Source organism: Sus scrofa, chromosome 11 (assembly GCF_000003025.6).
Source record: "Sus scrofa isolate TJ Tabasco breed Duroc chromosome 11, Sscrofa11.1, whole genome shotgun sequence".
Classification (NCBI taxonomy): domain Eukaryota; kingdom Metazoa; phylum Chordata; class Mammalia; order Artiodactyla; family Suidae; genus Sus; species Sus scrofa.
Genome location: NC_010453.5, coordinates 78,618,559 through 78,638,298, shown reverse-complemented (window position 1 = coordinate 78,638,298; position 19,740 = coordinate 78,618,559). Strand labels below are relative to the sequence as shown.

The 19,740-nt window shown below is 61.3% G+C and overlaps 1 protein-coding gene across 1 annotated transcript; it reads left to right on the top strand.

The window, feature by feature from the left end:
- GRTP1 (growth hormone regulated TBC protein 1) lies at nucleotides 797-19,579 on the top strand. Its single transcript, XM_021065974.1, is given in 9 exon segments — nucleotides 797-969; nucleotides 1,159-1,175; nucleotides 1,178-1,309; nucleotides 5,804-5,962; nucleotides 8,896-9,020; nucleotides 11,270-11,366; nucleotides 15,715-15,887; nucleotides 15,959-16,144; nucleotides 19,339-19,579. Coding segments are annotated over 9 exon segments (1,026 nt in total). The 5' UTR covers nucleotides 797-922; the 3' UTR covers nucleotides 19,429-19,579.

Below are 19,740 nucleotides of genomic sequence, written 5' to 3'. Positions count from 1 at the left end.
GAGGAGGAAGCCCCCGCTTCTGCCTTCTTTGGGGAGCAGCAGACGTCTGGGGTGTTAACCCCAAGTCACTCCAGCTGGCAGCCCTGCAGGGCGCGCCACGGTCTACCTGCGGGCTGGGGCCGCCACATCCAGCAGCACTTTGGCAGCCCCGGCTCCAAGGCCTGGCCCCTGGTTGGAGGCTGGAAGAAGGCACGGGGTGGGGGGGTGGGGGACCGGACCCCTCCCGCCAGAGTCAGATGTCCCCGGGGAGGGGCTGCGGGGATTAGGAATGAAGAGAAGGCTGAAGGAGAGAGAGCAAGGGAAAAAATCTTTTTCTGCCCAATGAATATTAAAACAGCGGTCACGGGTCAGAACTCTGGCCTTTGGACCTGCGCGGTTCTGAGGTTCAAAAGGCTGTCGCAAGAATCCACAGCAAATTCATCGCCAACCTTTGCTCCAGGCCCGGAGGCCCCGGGAGGCCCTTGGGTGGGGCGCAGGGGTGGTCCCCGCCGCACCTGCTCAGCCAGCTTTGCCAGGCTGAGCTCCATTCCCGCCCCCGGGCCCCCCATCCCCCATCCCACCGGCCTCCTCCCTCCTGCCTGCGGACCGGGCGGCCTGCAGGGCTGCGGCCCCTCCCAGGCTCCCGGCTCCAACAGTCCCGGTCGCCGCCCTGCGCAGGGGCGGCAGGAGCAGGTGCAGCCTCCGCTCTCCCCCTCCCCCCCCGCCCCTCCGCTCCCTCGCCAGCCCCGCCCCGCCCCGCCCTCCCCTCCTCTCCCATTCCCACCCCTCCCTCCCCATTCCCCTCCCCTCCCCTCGCCCCAGTCCCGCCTCCCGGCGCCCGCGGCCCGGCGGAAGGACGCGAGCCGCCGGGAGTCCCGGGAGTCCCGGGAGGTGGACTTGGCACCGCGGGCCCGCGCCCCGGCGCCCCTGCCGCCCTCCCCGCATGGAGACCGCGGGGCGCGCGCAGGCGGCGCGGGACCGCGTCCCCAGGTAGGCGCGCGGGCGCGGGTGCGGATCCGGTGCGGTGGTGCCCGCGCCTGCGCGCCCCTGGGCTGCGTGCGCGCCCGCGCTCGGCCCGTCGCCCCCTCCTGCGCCCCCGACGCGGGCCCGCAGCTCCGCACGGCAGGTCCCCGTCCCAAGTGCGCGCGGAGCTTTACTCCGGGCCTCCTTGTGCCGTAGGGTTGATCCGTACGGGTTTGAAGGCCTGAAGACTTTGATTATGCAGCTTATGAAGAGTTTTTCTCCGCCTACCTGGTGATACTCACCAGAAGAGCCATAAAATGGTCCAAACTTCTCAAGGGAGGCGGTGGTGTCCAGAAGAGTATGACGGGTGAGTTCGGAGCCTGAGCGCCCCCCCACTCCCCGGAGCTCAAGTCACAGCCGAGGGTGCCCCCGGGGGTCGGGGTTCCTGGGGGAGGCGGCCGGGAAGCCCTTTGACGCAGGAGTTGCGGGCTCACAGCTGAGGCCGATGCGCCTGTGCAGGAAGCGAGGGCTTCCTATCTTCCCTTCGAGATGGATGGCGACCATGGCCTTCTTTCCAGAAGAAACCTGATTTCCCGCTCCTCAGGATGAGCGTGGCCGCGGCTCTGCGCTTGCACACCTCTGGACTGAGCGCCCCGCCCGCTCCGAGTGAGAGGCGGGTCCTTAGTGGACCCGCACCTCTTCCTCCGCCCACGGTGCCGGCTCCCGGCCTCATGCCTCCTGAAGCCCTCGGGCCCTCTCGTCACACCTCACAGGCCCGCACTTCTGCCTTCTTGCCTGTCTCCTGCTCCTGTCTATGCAGCCTTTCGCTTACTTATTTTATCCTTGGTTCCTGCCTGCCTGCGGGATTGGGAGCGATCGCTGCAGTGTTTGTTGAATGAATGAACGCACGAAGGGGTTGCCCGCACTGTTGCCCATGCTGCCTAGACAGAGGCCAGACTAGGGGCACCTGCCCGGCAGGTGGTGAGGGCAGACGTGTGCCCAGGAGGTCAGGGGGCTCAAGCAGAGGGGCAGAGGGCGGAGGGGGCTTCCGCACATGACGACCCACGAGGGACTGAGCTGTGTGAGGGAGCAGGAGAGTGTTGGGAGGAGGTCTGGCGCGGAGCTGAGGCCCTGCCCGGGCACAGGTGGGCAGACGGCCGGCCCGCGACCAGGCAGAGAGCAGTCAGTTTTTAAGCAAGGGGGCGACAGGTCAGTTTTTGCTTTTAAAGAGGTTGGTGGATAGATCCCAGAGGGCCGGCCTCAGCCGCAGGCCGTGTCTGGGAAATACCGGAGGGACTGGTGTGGGCAGGTTCGCCCCGGCCTCTCCCTCTGCCAGGGCTGTGACTGCCAGGAGAGCTTAGTAAAACACCCGTAAGGGAACGCTTCCTAAGTCAGCCTGCGGGGACCTCAGAGGTGGGACGTCCTGGCGTCCAGAGCCCAAAGCCGAGGTCCTGGTGAAGGTGGCGTCCCCAGCGCTGCTCCTTCATGTTAACCTGTTCCCTGCGGCGCCTCTGCCTTCGTATTGCCCTGTGTGATCTGATTTTAAACGTTTCCTACTGGTGTGTAAAAACAAACACAATTTTTGCACATGATGAAACATCTTAGTTGCGCAAAGACGTGGCATGTCGTTGCGTTTCCCTCCTGCGCAGGCCCCGGTCCCATGAGCCGACCCCCAGTGCCTGTCCCATGTCCCCTCCCAAGAACGGGGTGCCCTTGGGTGCAGTTGCGTTAATGCAGGAGAAGCCCCGTGTCCACGTGGACCCAGAGGTCAGGGCGTGCATGCAGGGAGTCACGGGCCCGCGCACTTTTGTTTTTGCGGAAAACACGGGGCCTGCTCCTTCCCCTTTGGTTTTGTCGTGAGTCTGTCCTGTCGTTGGTGGGCCCACCAGTTTACCTCAGGCCTTGTGTCTGCTGTCCAGCGTCGGGGTCCCCCCAGGTGGGCCGAGAATAACAGCAGTCCGGATCCGGAACCCTTCCCAATCTTCATTGTTTTTTGCGTGCGGAGGTTCCCAGGCCCGGGACTGGACCCGCCCCGCAGCCGCGGCAACGCGGGGCGGGTCCCCCATCTTCCCTCTTGTCGGGCTCCTTTGGAGAGGTTTTGCTGTTGCTTTTCTGGAGCGCCTGTCTCTGTCTGCTCTTTCTGAAAATTTAACTGGGTTTTATGGACGTCGTCATCACTGCTTTTGTGCTTTCATTTTTTTGCTTATGTAACATTTGTTCGGCTGTGTAGTTATGGCAACGAGTATGGTTGGCATGACAGGTTTAGGAACAAATACATTTGATTCCTAGTGAGCCCTTGGCCTGGAGATGGGATTCAGTGTCGAGGTGAACGGGAGAGCGTGGTGGCCTGACGTTCTTCCAGGAAATGGGGACACGGATTCATCTGGCCAGAGGGTGTGGGCCTCCCCAGTTCCGTGGTCCAGGCTGTCGAGCGGGAGCTTAGCGTGGTTTCCGGGTGTGACGGCCAGAGAGCCTGTGGCACCCATGGCGCCTGAGAGAGGCAGTAACAGGAGTGGACGTGCTATCCTGGAAATGGGAGTCCAACTTTTCCCTGCCGGACTTTGGAGGCTGACTGTAGCGTGGTCGGGTGTGTGGTTGTAAGTGTCACTGGGTGCGTGACACCCCAGGGAAGAGGGCACGGTTGGGGTGGAGGACCCCTGTGTGGGTAGGTGCGACAGGCCTAGTCTGGAAGCCTGGCCTTGACCCCAGCCGGTGCACCTGTGCGACCCGGGGTCCTGTTCCTCGGCCGGTCTTGCCCTGTGGCCCTACTGCGTTCCGCCTCTTTTTGCGAGGACTTCCGTCCGTGCCACTATCTTCCTGTGTCCAGGGGTCCGTCACCTACAGATCAGGAGTTCAGAGCCCCCGCCGGTGGTCGGGACGCTGCTGTGCACGCCAACGAGGCTCTCCTCCTCCCTCCTCTGTGGACGTGCCGGGCCCGGAGGCCGAGTCCAGCGGCCCCTTCTGCTCCCTTCTCGGTGTGGAGGGGCGAGGAGTCCCTGTCGGCGTCCTCCCGGGCTAGCCTTTAGCACCGCCTTGGAGTGAAGCTGCAGAAGTGTATTTTCCAAGACAAGTGTTAAAAAAAACGGGATGCTGCTCAGCTTTGTTGGGACGAATGTGAAGGTCCCCGGCAGCCTTTCCCGGCCGCTTCGCACTCGCTCAGGACAGCGGAGGTCGGCCCTGCCCTGGGGACCCTGTCGGGCTCTGGGGACAGGCAGGCCCTGCCCTCCCAAAGCACTTAGCGGATCCACATGAGGAGCCCTTACTCTCGGAAACTTTGGGGTGTTGTTGCAGCTGTGCTGGACGTCTGGAGTCCCCGCCCTCCTGCGTCTCGGGGCCCGGCCCGTGCTCTGCCCGTCTCACCAGTGAGCAGACGGGGCCTCGGGGCCTGGGCCGCGAGCCGCCGCCGCAGAGCCCCGTCTGAGTCCAGGGGCTTAACTGTTGTGCCCTTTCCTTTTTATACTTTATATGAATTCTTTAAAACCTGCAGTGCAGTGGCGTTCACGCTTCTTGTCACCTGGTTCTGTGAATTCAGATGCACAGTCACGTAACCCCGTGAGAAGCAGGGTCCAGGGTCGCTCCAGATCGATCCTGTTTATCTGACCGCCTGGGGGCCGAGCCAGGGCGAGCGGCGGAGGCCCTGGCCGCACGGGGCAGGGTGGCAGGAGGGGGTCCGGGGCCTGCCCTGTCGCCTTCACTGAGACGTTCTGTTCGGTTTTTACCCACGTTTGTCCTTATTCTGTGGGTGCTGTGGTGATACTGCGCTCCCTGTTTTTCTTTCAGCTGTTTCTGTTTGTACCTGGAGCAACCACTGATTTTTTTTTTTTTTCTTTTTTTGCAAGTTCCCAGGCCAGGGATCAAATCCGAGCCTCGGCTGCAGCAATGCCAGATCCTTTAACTCACTTTCCAGGGCCCAGGATCGAACCCAAGCTTCCTCAGCAGCCCGAGCCGCTGCAGGCGGATTCTTAACCCAGTGCGCCGCGGTGGGAACCGCTGACTTTCGCAGCCCTTTCCTCTGGCTGCGTCTCAGGTGGAACAGCCCCTGCCCCTGCGCGCAGCAGGGGGGATGGGTTCGCTCGGGGCATCTTTCCCGGGTCACGCGGCCCCTGAGGTCGTCTTAAGTCACCCTAAACTGGAGGAGGAAGGGCCGAACGGTCCGCCTTTGCGGTAAAAGTGCACAGAGTGGGAGGAGCAGAGCGGGTCTTGCTGCCCGGGATGTTCCGGCCGAGCCCCGATCCCCAGGTGTTGCTAAGCTGCCGAGGAGGGTTTCTTGCATTTTCTTTGCCTTTGCCGGATGGAGGGAACGTCTGTCCTTTCCTTCCTCTGGCTGTGGGTTTCCTGCCCCCGCGTCCCTCCCAGCAGCGGCCGCTCGGGGTTCCCTCTGAGGGGCTTGCGTAGGATGACCGGCCGCTGAGGCTCCCTTGGGGCTGGAGTCGGTAAGGTTGGAGCCAGTGTTTTCCTGGACTGTGACCAGGCCTGTCGTTCCCGTCTTTTTCTGAGTCCAGCTGCGGCCTTGGCTGCGGCGGACCCATGCGCACGGCCGCGGCATCCGGCACAGGCTGCAGGGCGGGCAGGGAGGGGGCTGGAGGTGACCCTCGCAGCCCATCTGTGTTGAGCCGGAGGCAGGAGGTCGGGTGCAGGGGCCCCGCTCTGTCCTGGGTGTGGGGGGAGAGCAGAATTCTGTATGAGTGTGAACAGCAGTTTGGGGGGGGCCCAGGAAGTTTTGCATCTTTTTTACGTCTCATTTCCTGGTTTTAGCGGAGCTGAACGCATTGGCTGTAGATGCCGTGTGCCCAGGGCCGTCCCTGTGGCTCTGACCTCAGGACATGCCCGTCTGTCTGAAGCTGCCCCTCCCTCGTTTCAGTGAAGCGCTACATCCGGAAGGGTGTCCCGCTGGAGCACCGCGCCCGCGTCTGGATGGGGGTGAGCGGAGCCCAGGCCCAGATGGACCGGAACCCCGGCTACTACCACCGTCTCCTCCAGGGAGAGAGGAATGACAGCCTGGAGGAGGCCATCAGGACAGGTGATGCGCGGCGACCATCCCTCAGGTGGACAGAGGCCCTGGAGCGGGTGGGCCGCACCCCAGAAGGGAGCCTGTTTGCACCCTGCCTTCAAAGTCGAGGTGCCATGAGGGAACTTCCCTTGTTAAAGATGCGCCAACTGATCTTGATTTTCTCAAAGGAGAATCAGAACGTAGGCATTCTGAGGGGAGAGCAGTGTCTTGAGTTGGTTCAGCAAATATTTGAGCGTCTAGCTGGGTGGTAAGAAAATGATTTCAGGGAGTTCCCGTCGTGGCGCAGCGGCATCGAATCCGACTAGGAACCATGAGGTTGAGGGTTCGATCCCTGGCCTCGCTCAATGGGTTAAGGATCCAGCGTTGCTGCGGCTGTGGTGTAGGCCAGTGGCTGTGGCTCCTATTCGACCCCTAGCCTGGGAACCTCCATATGCCTCAGATGTGACCCTAAAAAGAGAAAAAAGATGGATTACAGAGCAAAGGTTACCAGGAGGTATCAGGGCGTGTTACGACCTGGCGCCCCCTCCCTCTCTGACCCCTAGGTCTTGCTGTGCGTGTGGAGTCAGGGAGGGCTCCTTGACCCCAGGAGTGACGGAGGGTCACCTTATCGTTTCACTCCCGCAGAGCTCAGCTCCTGCTGTGAACTTTCTCCTTGAGGTGCCAGAGAGAAGCCGCGACCTACGTGCTCAGCCCGACAGGCTGCTCTCAGCCCAGGGCCCGTCTCCCCCGACCTCATGGGGAGGCTCGCATCCTGCGTTTCTGACTTCTTTTTCCTCCAATTTCCTCACCAGTCACATAGGCGTAGGGTCGCAGGCTCTTAAAAGCTCAAAGTACTCCAAGAAAAAAAATGTTTAATCTGTATTGGGTAATTAGATTGTTAGGAAATACTTATGCCTTTCTATTTTAATGTCTTTCAAGAACTATGAATTTTTTTTTTTCCTTCTTTTCTGTCCTTTGTCCCTCCAGGGCCGCACCTGTGGCATGTGGAGGTTCCCAGGCTAGGGGTCTAATTGGAGCTGTAGCCACCAGCCTACGCCAGAGCCACAGCAACACCAGATCCAAGCCATGTCTGCGACCTATGCCACAGCTCACGGCAACGCCGGATCCCCAACCCACTGAGCGAGGCCAGGGATCGAACCTGCAACCTCATGGTTCCCAGTAGGATCCCTTTCCCTTGCACCACGAGAGAACTACGAATTTAAACAAACAACTTAAAAAATTTGATGACTTGACATTTCTGAGAGGTTGTCTTGTGACGGAAGGTGATGTGTCCCCAGCACAGAGAGTGGGGCTCTCGGACACCCAGGGCTGGAGCTGGGGTGGGGTGGGGAGCCTGCCTGCTGCATCTGGATCACGCAACAGCCCCGGCCAAAGGTCTGAGAGCAGATGCGGCTGTGACCGCAGCCCACGGGGCGTCCCTCCGCAGGGCCGGAGATGCCGATTCCGGCCTGAGGGGACCTTAGGGCTGGGGGACAGCCGATGCCGGTAAAGAAGGTTGGATGGGGCTGTTTGCTTGAAAAATGAATTGTAAAGGGTCTACTTAGTGCCAGAGTTTTGGGATACCTTTTTAAAATTATGATAAAATGTGCCATTTTACCTTTCTAAACCGAAGCTCTGTCCCCACTGACCGCCTCCCCCAGCCACCCCCCCTCCCCAAGACTCTCAGTCCCTAAGAATCTGGCTTCATTCGTGTGGAATCACACGGTATTTGTCTTCTGTGACCGGCTTATTTCCCTGAGGACAAAGTCCCCACCTATGTGTGGTGGGTGTCAGAATTCTCTTCCTTCCGAAGGCTGGACAATATTCGTTGCGGGTGTAGACCCCGGTTGTCTGTGCGTCCGTCATCTGTCTGTGACCCTGGGGTAGCTTCCGCTTTCCGTCTGCTCTGAATTCTGCTCTATGAACACAGGCGGGCAGGTGTTTCTTCAGGACCCAGTTCAGGTTTGGGGGCGCTGGCGGTGAAAGGGCATCGCTGGGTCACACGGTCATTCAGTGTCTCTCTGGAGGCGTCTGGAGGTCATTTTATAGGGACAGCAGTGTGGGTGCCTTGTGCCACGTGAGCATTGACGGCAGGTCCCTCCGCGTCTGCCTCAGTGGAAGTCGGGAGGTAGAAAGAGGCAGAGCCCAGAGAAGCGTCCCAGTAAGACCGACCCCAGAATGAGCGCCATTGGTCTCTGGTCCGAAGTGGTGAGAAACACCACTTCCTCCTGACCGATTCTTATTTGGGGAGTGTTCAGAATTCCTGAAAAACAATCTTTTGGGTTACAAAAACATACAATGACAAACACATGCCCTGAGCAGTAAGGGAGCTGCTTTGCGGAGGCCTCGCTCTTCAGGGCGGAGGTTGGGCCTGGGCCCCTCTGGAGCAGGGTCCCTGCGGCCCCCGAGCCCTGTGTCTGTCTGTGTGCCGGAGGTGCACCCACACGGCAGCAGCTCGGCTGGTCTGGCCCCGGCGGGGGCCGTGGAGTCAGAGGAGGGGTGATTGGGACCCTCCTTGGCTGCGGCTGAGGGCTCTTTATGTTGGGGTCGCGGGCAGGGGCCCGGCCCCTCCTGCAGACAGAGCCCGCGCCTGCCGTGCCTAGCGCTTGTCGCCGTCTCAGCTGTGACCCTCTCCCAGGGAGTCTCCCACCTCCTCGTGGCCTCAGTCTTCAGGATTGGGAACCGTTTCCAAAATTCTGTGTAAGCTGGTCACCTGTCCCCTCGCCCTCCCCAGGGGGCTGTGGGGACTGCGGGGAAGACAGGCCATCCTGGTGGCTGATGCCAGAGAAGGGGGGCGGGGGCACCTCTGCCCTCCAGGAAGGGTGGCCAGGCCCTCCTGGGGTGACCAGCCAGGCCAAGGCCATTCCCGGAACCCCGGACAGAGCCGGGCGCCTCCCCTGGGGGCCAGGGCGGTCCCCGTGCCCACCCCGGGTGAGTGAGTCTGTGCGTCCATCTCCCCGCAGACGTGACCAGGACCTTCCCCGACAACGTGAGGTTCCGGAAGGGCGCCGAGCCCTGCCTGCAGAGAACCCTGTACAACGTGCTGCTGGCCTACGGGCACCACAACCGCGGCGTGGGGTACTGCCAGGTGAGCAGGACACCTGCCCTGTCAAGGCTCCCGGGTCCGACCGGCCCAGGCTGCCACTCAGCTGCCGCCCAGCGAGCAGAGCGGAGCACGGGTGCTTGAGGGGTTCCTCGGCTGCCAGCCCCGAGCCTGGGGTCGGGGAAACAGCTTGAGGGGATGCGGGCTGTGTTTACTGGACTCCCGCGACCAGCCCCGGTGGCCTCGGAGCAAATGGTGTGTGTGTGTGTGTGTGTGTGTGTGTGTGTGTGTGTGTGTGTGTGTCCACGTATGCCTGGGCGGCGGGGGTGCCCTCGGGCCCTGTTTCTGGAGCAGTGGGAGGGACAGCCCTTTGCTCTGGACCTGCTGGGTGGAGCTGCTGCTCGGGGGCAGGACCCCAGCCTCGCTCCTCCCTGGAGACCCTCCATCTGGAGCATCGTGGGGACGCTAGGTCACCACCCAGAAAGCAGGAGGAGCCGTGCCCTCGGCGGGGGGCGGGGGCACCGGGTGAGGAGGGCGTGCTCCCCCCGCGTGCGAGGCCCTTGCGCTGAGGCTCAGCCAAAAGTGTCCCAAGAGGCTGGGGGCCAGAGCCCATGTGACACATGCACCCCATACCGTGTGGATGGACACCTGCTCGGGGCCGCCTTGGAGGCTGGCGTCCCCAGGGGTGGAGGGTGCTCGAGGACGCCCTCTGACGGCCGGAGTGGCTCCCGGGTTGTGTCTTCCGGCTACTCCTCCCAAAAGAGGCCTCTGGGCTGGACTGTCCTTGGACAGAATCCGTCCTTGTCAGCTGCTGCGACTTCCTTGACCTACTGCCCTGGGACAGGAGCTGACCTCCGGGGGTTGGGGGCCAGGCCGACCAAGAAGCTGTCCTCGGGCCCTCCTGCTTACCGTCCTGGTGGGTTTTTTAAAAAGTTCCTGCCGTGGTGCAGTGGGTTAAGAATCCGACTGCAGCCTCTGGGGTCACTGTGGAGGTGGGGGTTCAATCCCCAGCCCATAATAGTGGGTTAAGGATCTGGAAGCGGAGGCTCAGATTTGACCCCCTGGCCAGGGAACTTCCACACGCTGTGGGTGCGGCCGGAAAAGAGAAAAAACCCACTCACTTTTAAATATTAGCCTGATGCCGAAGCTCTCCTGGCTTTTGGGAAACACACACGTGTACACGCGCACACATGAGCGTCCCGTGGCTGCCGTGATGCTGAGCCAGCCCGGAGTCTGGTCTCAGTCCTGGGGGCGGAGCCTCAGCTTCACGTGGCCTTTCTCTGTGCTGATGTCTCTGGGCCCAAGTCTGTCTTGTCCATAGCTGGATTTCCCCCTTGTTCCTGGAGAAACCTGTGTTTGTCTCAGAAGGTGTAGACAAGCAACAGAGAAGGGCGTGTAAAACTGGTCTGACATCTGGTCACCCGGAGGGCGCCGGCCCCGCTTCCCGAGTCCCCTTGTTCTCCCAGCCGGGGGTCACCTTCGCCATGTGTTGTGGCAGCATCTGCCCTTTGGCGGGTGTGCTGCGAGTTCCCCAGACGGGCTTCATCACAGGCGTCCTCAGGGTCCCTCTGCCTCTGACCCTCCTGACAGTTCTCGGGGGTGTGGCCGTTGGCGTGGTTTCCTCTGACAGAGAGACTCTGGCCGTTAGCATATTAGGTTAGTTTGGGGGAGCTGGTTGTGATTTCGTCACACGGTTGCTGGTAGTTGAAGCAAGAGGCCTCAGTTTGTCCTAAGGCGGGAGGCGCTGGGCTCGACTGCAGGTGTCACTGGATGGCAGAGCCTTGGTTTTTGAAGCTCCTATAAACGGCCGTTCTGGGGTCAGGCAGGTTTTGGGGAAGAGCCGGGAAAGTGGAGTCAGGCGAGCAGGACTCTGGGGGCAGGTTACACTCAGCGTGGACCCTGGGGGGGGTGACACTCACCGTGGGCTCTGGGGGGTGGTTACCATGGGTCCTGGGGGGGCTGACACTCACGTGGACCCTGGGGGGGTGACACTCACCGTGGGCCCTGGGGGGGCGATTACCGTGGATCCGGGGGGGCTGACACTCAGCGCGGACCCTGGGGGGGGTGACACTCACTGTGGGCTCTGGGGGGGGTGGTTACCATGGGTCCTGGGGGGGCTGACACTCAGCGCGGACCCTGGGGGGGTGACACTCACCGTGGGCTCTGGGGGGCTGACACTCAGCGCGGACCCTGGGGGGGTGACACTCACCGTGGATCCAGGGGGGCTGACACTCAGCGCGGACCCTGGGGGGGTTACATGCGTGGGGGCCTTATTCCCGTTTGTCTGACTCCAGGGCATGAACTTCATAGCGGGGTATCTGATTCTGATCACGAAGAACGAAGAGGAGGCCTTCTGGCTGCTGGACGCCCTCGTCGGCAGGATCCTTCCGGGTACGCTGACCCTGCGGCGAGCCCCTAACTGTTGCTTCCAGCTGAGACGTGACCAAACACAACAAACTGTCTGAGGGTTGAGGTTGAACATCTTGCATTTGAACTGAAAAGACAAGAACTAAGGAGCTCCCGGGTGACTCGGTGGGTTAAGGCTCCAGCATTGACACCACTGCGGTGTGAGTCACTGCTCTGGTGCGAGTTCGCGCCTGGCCCTGGAGTTTCCATGTGCCACGGGCACAGCCAAAAAGGGAAAGAAACGAGCATTCAAGAGGCCGGGCTTGGAGTCCCTGTCATGGCTCAGTGATCACAAACCCGACTAGTATCCATTAGGATTCGGATTCGATCCCTGGCCTTGCTCAGTGGGTTAAGGATCCAGCGTTGCCGGGAGCTGGGGTGTAGGTCACAGACGCGGCTCGGATACCGCGTGGCTGTGGTTGTGGTGGAGGCCGGCAGCTGTGGCTCCGATTTGACGCCTAGTCTGGGAACCTCCATATGCCAAAGGTGCGGCCCTAAAAAGACAAAAAGGCAAAAAAAAAAAATAAATGCATACATAAGAGGCTGGGCTCCAGTCGGAGCAGTGGCCTCTCCTGGCCCTGGCGGGCGGGCGCCGTGTCTCTGAGCCTGCGTGGCTGACCGCGCGGCTCCTGTCCGCTGCGACACAGCTTTTCTCAGGGTGAAAATCTCATTGTTTCTAACTTTCTGTGTATTAATGAATATTGTTTTAATTACAAGTTAATTAATAGACAGCCGCTGGTCTCTGTGATGCAGTGTAGACAGTAGGACCCACTGGGGACACGTGGCCGGTCCATCTTGGGTGGTGGAGGACTCAGCAGATGTGACATCAGGCCGGGGGGTGAGGTCGTGACTGGATGGGGTTCTGACAGCCCCAGGACGAGCCCCGGGCACTCGGGCCTTCTCTGCCCCCCCCATTTCCTTGCTCCTGCCCCCCCCCAGCCTCCTGGGGATGGGGGGCTCAGCCCAGGGCTCCGTGTGCCCACCCAGCGGGGGAGCCCGGGGCATGCGTGGGTCCCAAGCTCACCTGGAGCAGCTGTTCCAGGCCTACCCCAACCGCTGATCCGTGTCCCGGCTGAGCACGCGGGAGGCTCCGAGCCTGCGCCGCGCCCCCAGGAAGAGTGAGCCTGCGTGGCACCGGAAAGAAGGGTGCTCTCCTTGTGCTTGGGGGGCAGCGGTGGGGAGGACCCAGCTGCCCGGGCTGCCCCAGAGTCTGACCTGCTGTCAGAGGAGACAGAGGCAGCCGGGAGGCGTTTGCTTCAGTTACGCCAGAGGCCGTGTTACGACGGACGTCCCCAGCTGCCATCGATTCCGGGCAGGGGCACATCAGGGAACAAAGCCTAAAAGCCTGGTGGTGACAGCACAGCCGGGATGAACAGGTGGCCGTGTGCGGTGTCGGGGCAGTAAGTGCCGTCCTGGAGAGACAGAAAAGCGGGGCTCCCGCTTGCTCCCCGCGACACTACATAGACTTGTTCTTAAGTCCATAAAAATGTCATTTCTGATCATTATAAGGTTCAGTCAAACTGACATACAACAGAAACAGGTCTTGATTCAAAAACAAAAGAAAATAGATAAGCAGTCAGGACTGGGTGGGGTGTGTGTGGTGTCTCTGGCTGCCGGAGTGGCAGGGCCATGTGCTGTGTCCTCTGAGCTCTGGTGGCACAAACCCGGTCACTTCAGCACCTCCGTCATACTTAGCTGTTTCTCTGTTAGTTGTACCAAAAACGGACAGACATATTCTATTTTCAGAAGTTCAGGAGTTCCCACTGTGGCTCCGCAGGTTAAGAACCTGACATAATGTCCATGAGGTTACGGGTTCGATCCCTGGCCTTGCTCAGTGGGTTAAGGATCTGGCGTTTGCCGTGAGCTGTGGTGTAGGTTGCAGATGCGACTTGGATCTGGCGTTGCTGTGGCTGCAGTGTAGGCCGGCAGCTACAGCTCAGATTGGACTCCTAGCCTGGGAACCTTCATACATATGCTGCAGGTGCGGCCCCCCCAAAGACAAAAGACAGAAAAAGAGAATACGCCTAATAGGCAGTTTGCAGAACAGGAAACTGAGCAGCCACCCGCCTTGTCTGGTGAGCAGGGCGCCCGGGTCTTGGCCCTGAAGCAGGATGTCAGAGGCCGCCGGACGCTGCCCTGGGACCAGCTGCCCCAATTTCAGAGCAGTTGAATCAAGGGGGAGCCGAAGGCAGAGAGAAGGACGGTGTGAACAAAGTGACAATCACAGGTCTTGTGGATGCTGCACTGGCCTCTGGCCGTGGACCAAGCCCTCAGGCACCACTTCCCTGGGGAGTGGAGTCAGTGTCACTGCTCCATCGTCACAGGGTTACCTGCAGGATTTCACCTGTACCTCACAGGCCTCTGCTGTCCCAAGTCGGCAGGTCTCTGGCCAACAATGTCCAGACATGCTGTTCCCGAAAACTGGGTTCCCCTTGTGGTGTACGTGGCGCCACCGAGCGGGAGGGTTTTATGATCCCTGCAGCAGGTGGCGCGGGGACCCTCCCAGGGTGGTGTCCCCAGTAGCAGGTGTGGGGTGCTGTAAGTTGAGGGTGCCCTCAAGGGGCCTCAGCACAGAATCGCTGCCAAGGTCAGAGTCCTGAAGTTAGGAGATCAGAAAAGGCCCACGTCATCGTCCCTCTGGTTCCAGGCGAGTGGCAAGTGGCGGAGCGCAAGCGGGTTGGTTGATTCCTGAACCAGCTGAGCCATGCGCTTCAGGCTAGTTGTTACCCTGGAGACGGAAGCTGCCGTCTTTGCAGCTGACTCACCCCCTCACAACGGTTCCGTGTCTCCCTGGCCTGGCCGTGGCTGCTTCGTCCTACCTGCCTTTGTTCTCTTAAGATCCCAAACTACGGAGGCCAGTTCTTCCGCAAGGGTGAGCCTGGTGGCCCGGCTCCGATCAGAGGGACGCGGCCTAGATGGCTTCGCCCACGTCTGGGTCTGGGCCTCTCCCCCCAGCGCCCGCCCAGGAGCCGAGGTTATCACACTAGTGGGTCAGGCTTAGTGCGCTCATGTGTGCACGTCCTGGTGAGCTGGTCTGGCCTGTTCACCCTTTTGAAACAGGGGTGGACGCCCTGAAACTAGAAGGTGTGGCCTGAGGGCATCCCCTCGGCTGGCAGAGGGGGTGCAGGGCTCACCCTCCTTGTGCTGTTGGCAAAGTGTGATGACACCGACACTGGGAGAGGCCTGACTTGGGCCCCAGGGAGGTGAGGCCAGGCACAGACGCGAGGAGGCCACGCTGCAGGCGGGAGGGTCTGGCTCCAGCCGCGCAGGCTTGGGCTGTGACCTTGACTATTTTAAGCCCCGGAACGGAGACCGAGGCCAGACCGTCCACACAGCTCGCAAGTCCACTCGTCTCTCCCGCTTAACCTGCCCCGGGGGGCACCCGTGGGGCTCAGGATCCTGTGGGACACAGCCCTGTGCTCCTTTCTCCCCGAGGGCCAGGGCGCCACTCAGTTACCAGGGACGGGCGGCCAGGGGCCGTGAGGGAACGCCGTTCCATCCCGGGTACTTAGCACCGAATGGGCCTCTGTTAAACCGAGTTCCAGGGCCTTCCGTGGAGCAGTGAGTGTGTGGTGTGTGTGCCCCGAAAACCAGCGACGTGACCTTGGCATCACGTCAGTGCTCACGGCGGTCCTGCTTTTCCCAGAATGCTCACCAGGGACATCTGTCCCTTTGCCAGGCCACGTGTGGCAGCAGGACCTGGTGCCTGTCGGGCACAGAATGTGTGCCAAGTGTTCCTGTTTGATTTTACCAAACCGAGCGGCAGCCTTCCTTTGGGTGAACAGGAAATTCCAGACTTGCCTCTGCCTGGCTGTTGGGCGTGGGGGCACGGTGGCTCCTTCCAGAATGCCTGGGGAAAGTTGGAGACCCAGGAGGCTGGGGAGGGGCCGCAGGCAGGTGGCACCCTGCACACGTGGGCACACGCGTGTGTGCTGCTGGCCCAGTGGGGTGACCAGTGAAGGGGGTCCAAGCCCATCGCCACTGCGGGCACGTGTGGGGGTTTCTCAGGGAAAAGCCGCATCCAAGCCCCGGGAGGCCTGAGCAGGCCCCTCAGCGGCGGCCGGCGGGCCCGTGACCGTCACGTGTCCCTGGTCCTCTCCTCTGCAATGGGAGAGGACACACACCACGGGGAGGGGCCGGGATTGCTTCTCATCCGTCCATGGCGGGGACTTGGTAGTGTCCCCGCCCGCAGGCCTCGCTGTCCAGGGACAGGACAGCCGGTCTGGGGCCGCTCCAGGGGTACCTGCGCCGCGGCCGGGGTCCTGGCCCAGGGTCTCCCTGCGGCCTCGCCCCCGGCCCCTCCCTCCCGCTCTGAGCGCCCCCTGCCCGGCAGACTATTACAGCCCCTCGATGCTGGGCCTGCGGATGGACCAGGAGGTGCTCGGCGAGCTGGTGAGGACCAAGCTGCCGGCGGTGGCGGCCCTGATGGACGGGCACGGCGTGCTGTGGACGCTGGTCGTGTCGCGCTGGTTCATCTGCCTGTTCGTGGACGTGCTGCCCGTGGAGGTGAGGGTTCCCCGCCGGGACCGGGGCCGGGGTGGGGGCGGCCGCGCGGACGCCGACCCTGTTCCCCGCAGACGGTGCTCCGCGTCTGGGATTGTCTGTTCAGCGAAGGCTCCAAGATCATCTTCCGCGTGGCCCTGACCCTCATCAAGCAGCACCAGGCCTTCATCCTGGAGGCCACCAGCGTCCCCGACATCTGTGAGCGGTTCAAGGAGATCACCAGGGGGGGCTTCGTGACCGAGTGCCACGCCTTCATGCAGGTGGGTGTCCGCCCCCCGCCAGGGCTCTGGCCCTTCCAGGCCCACCCTCTCCCGGAGCTGGGCCCCCCCCCACCCCGGCCACCAGCCGCCCCCTTCCCCCCGTCAGCCCGAGTCAGGGGGCGCATGTGGCCGGGGAGCCCGCCCCGTAGGCCAGCCCTGCCTGGTCTGCAGCTGGGTTTCTCTGGGGCCTGGGAGGTGGCCGCCCCCAGTCCTGGGCCCTTCCTGAGCCAGGGGTCTACCCGGGGCCCCCGTTGCACCTCAGCTCCACAGCCATGGACGTGGTCTGTCCCACGCGGAGGCCAGGGCCTCCCTGCTGGGTCCTGGGCCTGCTGCAGGCTGTGTAGACAATGAAGTGGGTGCTGCATCCAAGGTGGGGGAGGTGCGGCAGGAAGGTGGAGCTGGCGCCTCTGAGGGTTGTCTCAGCGCCGGGCCTCCTCCTCCTCCTCCAGCCCCAGTGGCAGCACCTGCAGCCCCTGCCTGACGTGGGGCCTGGCACCTGCTTCACCTGTGCAGCTGCCGGCAGGATCCTGAGACTGTTTCCAGGAGGGAGATGGGGGGAGGGAACAGGCCCTGCCTAGGGCCCAGTGTTGAGAGGTCTTTTGTGATAAAAGTCTCAAGAAATTCTAAAAATCACCAAGTTCCCCCTTTAACGCGACACTTCAGGGTCTTGAGTAGCTTCTCTTCAGCTCGTGTGGCCCCGTCACAGCCAGAGTCACCCCAAAGGGAGCCTTGCAGCCCCCACACCGTGGCCCCAGCAGGCTGCCTGCCTCTGTGGATTGGCCTCTTCTGGACATTTCATGCAGCTGGAGTTGGACAGTGGGACCGAGGTGCTTCCGAGGTGGAGAGCCTGTCGGCGCTGAGCGGGGCGCCGCCCGCAGTCAGGGCTCAGGGAGCACCACTGCTGTGAGGCCCGCGAGCGGCACACGGTTGGGGAAGGCGCAGAGGCGGGGGCGACTCTGCACGGCAGTAACCCCGCCGTGTGCTGCCGCTGTTTAGGGGCTGGCGGGACGTGGCCCTGGCCTCATCTTCTCGGTGGTCTCTGCAGGGTTGTGTGTGTATTTCAGCAAAACGGCAGCTCCCGCATAGACGGCTCTCGAGCCCTGTGAGCGCACGCAGTGTCCCAGAGAATAGAGACAGTGATGGAGCTGCCGCTGGAGCAGCGCGATGGGCCGCGGGGGCTGGGCCGCCTCGGAAGTGCGTCCCCAGGCTGCCGCCGGCTCCCCCCCAGCACCTCCTGCTCCCCCGGGAGGCAGCCTCTCTCATATTAGACACAAGTCTGCATCTCTCCCGGTGTCCACTTTCCAAATCTGGTTTCTTCCTTTACTTAAACGTCTGCTCACAGCCGGCCCTGGCTGGCTTCAGAGCCACTGTGGGGTCAGCAGTTACAGGGTCGACACTGAGAGAACGGAGCACGGGAAGCTCCCGTCTTGGCACAGTGGAAACAGTCCGACCAGGATGCATGAGGGTGTGGGTCTGATCCCTGGCCTCGCTCAGTGCGCTAAGGAACCAGCCTTGCCCTGAGCTGTGTGTAGGTCGCAGATGCGGCTCGGCTCTGGCATGGCTGTGGCTGTGGTGTAGGCCAACGGCTTCAGCTCCGATTGAACCCCTAGCCTGTGAACCTCCATATGCCACAAGTGCGGCCCTAAAAAGACAAAAATAAATAAATAAATAATAAAAGAACAGAGTACAGGCAGCAAAAGCAAAAATAGAAAAGCGAGACCAGAAGCTCCCTGGTGGCTCAGCAGGTTAAGGACCTGGTGCTGTCACTGCAGAGGCTTGGCTCGCTGCTATGGCACAGGTTCAGTGTCTGGCCTGGGAACTTCTGCATGCTGTGGGGGCAGCCACAAAAAAGGAAATTGAGACCACATCCAACTTAAAAGCTCCTGTGCAGCAAAGGAAACCAGCAGCAGAGTGAAGAGGCAACTCACAGGAGAGTGTGCAAACCACGCCTGGTAGGGGGTAAGCACCCAGACAGACCACAAACCAACAGGAGCCCATTGAAAAATGGGCAGAGGACCTGGAGAGACTCTTCCAAACACGTGTGGATGGCAGCAGGCATGTGAGAAGATGCTCAGCTGACCAGCAGGGAAATGCAGGGAAAACCACGAGAGGACACCTCACCCCTGTCTGAATGGCCATCGTCAAAAAGACCACAAACAGGAGTTCCCGTTGTGGCACAGTGGAAACAAATCTAATATCCATGAGGATGCGGGTTCGATCCCTGGCCTCGCTCAGTGGGCTAAGGATCCGGCGTTGCCACGAGCTGTGGTGTAGGTCGCAGACGTGACTTGGATCCCCCATTGCTGTGGCTGTGGTGTAGGCCGGCAGCTGTAGCTCTGACTCGACCCCTCACCTAGGAACCTCCATATGCTGTGGGTATGGCCCTAAAAAGACAAAAATTGAAAAAAGGGAGCTCTGACACCTGCTACTATGAGGATGGGGCTGGAGGACCTCGCGCTCAGTGGCTTGCACAAAGGAGTCAAACCTGATTCCACGTCTGTGAGGCCCCTGGAGGAGCTGGAGTCAGAGCCAGAAAGGAGGAGGGTGATGGGTGTCAGGGCCCAGAGTTCAGTTTGGGACGACGAGAAGGTTCTGGAGATCTGCTGCCCAGCGTGTGAGCTGAAGTGCTGCCCTGCGGTATATACACTTAGGAGGTGGAAATGGGAGACCGGCTTCTAGGACAACAAACAACACTCAGTGCAAATTGGACCAGATGTTACCCGATTTTAATTCTGAGGGTTCAGAGCCCGACTTCAGAATCTGACACATTTACTTTATGGGACTGGTCCAAAATTTTTAAAATACAAAAGAGGATGAGGAAGTGTGACCCAGGCACACGAGTGCCCCACACGGAGGGGCCGAGCCCAGTGCCCTGGGAGGTAGCGCCTGCCCTGGGGCTCTGTGACCAGGTTCCCCGCGCCATCGCCTGGAGCCGAGGCCCCATGGGCCTGCGTGCTGTCACTGGCAGGTGCCCCCAGCACCCGCGGCGCCACTCCACCCGTCCTGGGTCAGACCCTGAGCTTTGTCACCTTCTGTCTCCGGTTTTAAAAAGTCTAAGGGAGACTGGTGACCTTTCTTCGTCCACTAGTGGATGAGACGCTGCCCGGCAGCTGGGCCAGCGCCAACCAGGTTCTGAACTCATGTTTTGAGTTTAAACTGCGGGCAGTTCTAAACTCGTGCCATTTCTGTTCCAGAAAATATTCTCGGAGCCGGGGAGCCTGTCCATGGCCCACATCACCAGGCTGAGGGAGCGCTGCCGGGCTAAGCTGCTGGCGCAGGGGTGACCCGTCTGCGTGGCTTCCCCCAGTGCTGAGGGCTCCGAGCTGCTGCTGCGCTGCAGCCCGGAGTCTTCAAAGAGTGGGTTCAAGCGCACACTCTTAACTCCTCATTGTGGGCTGTACAGCCATGTTTCTAGAAATATATTTTTACCTGTGACACGGAGAACCTATAAAACATGAGCCTGTGTGGTTTGTTATTAAGTCAACACCTACGCGTCTGTGGTCACGGGCTTGTCTGCCGGTGAAAACTGCCCCCAGCAGTGGCCTGAGGCCGTGTCCTGCTGCAGAGCGCTGGCCGCTAGGGGTCTGTGGAAAAGC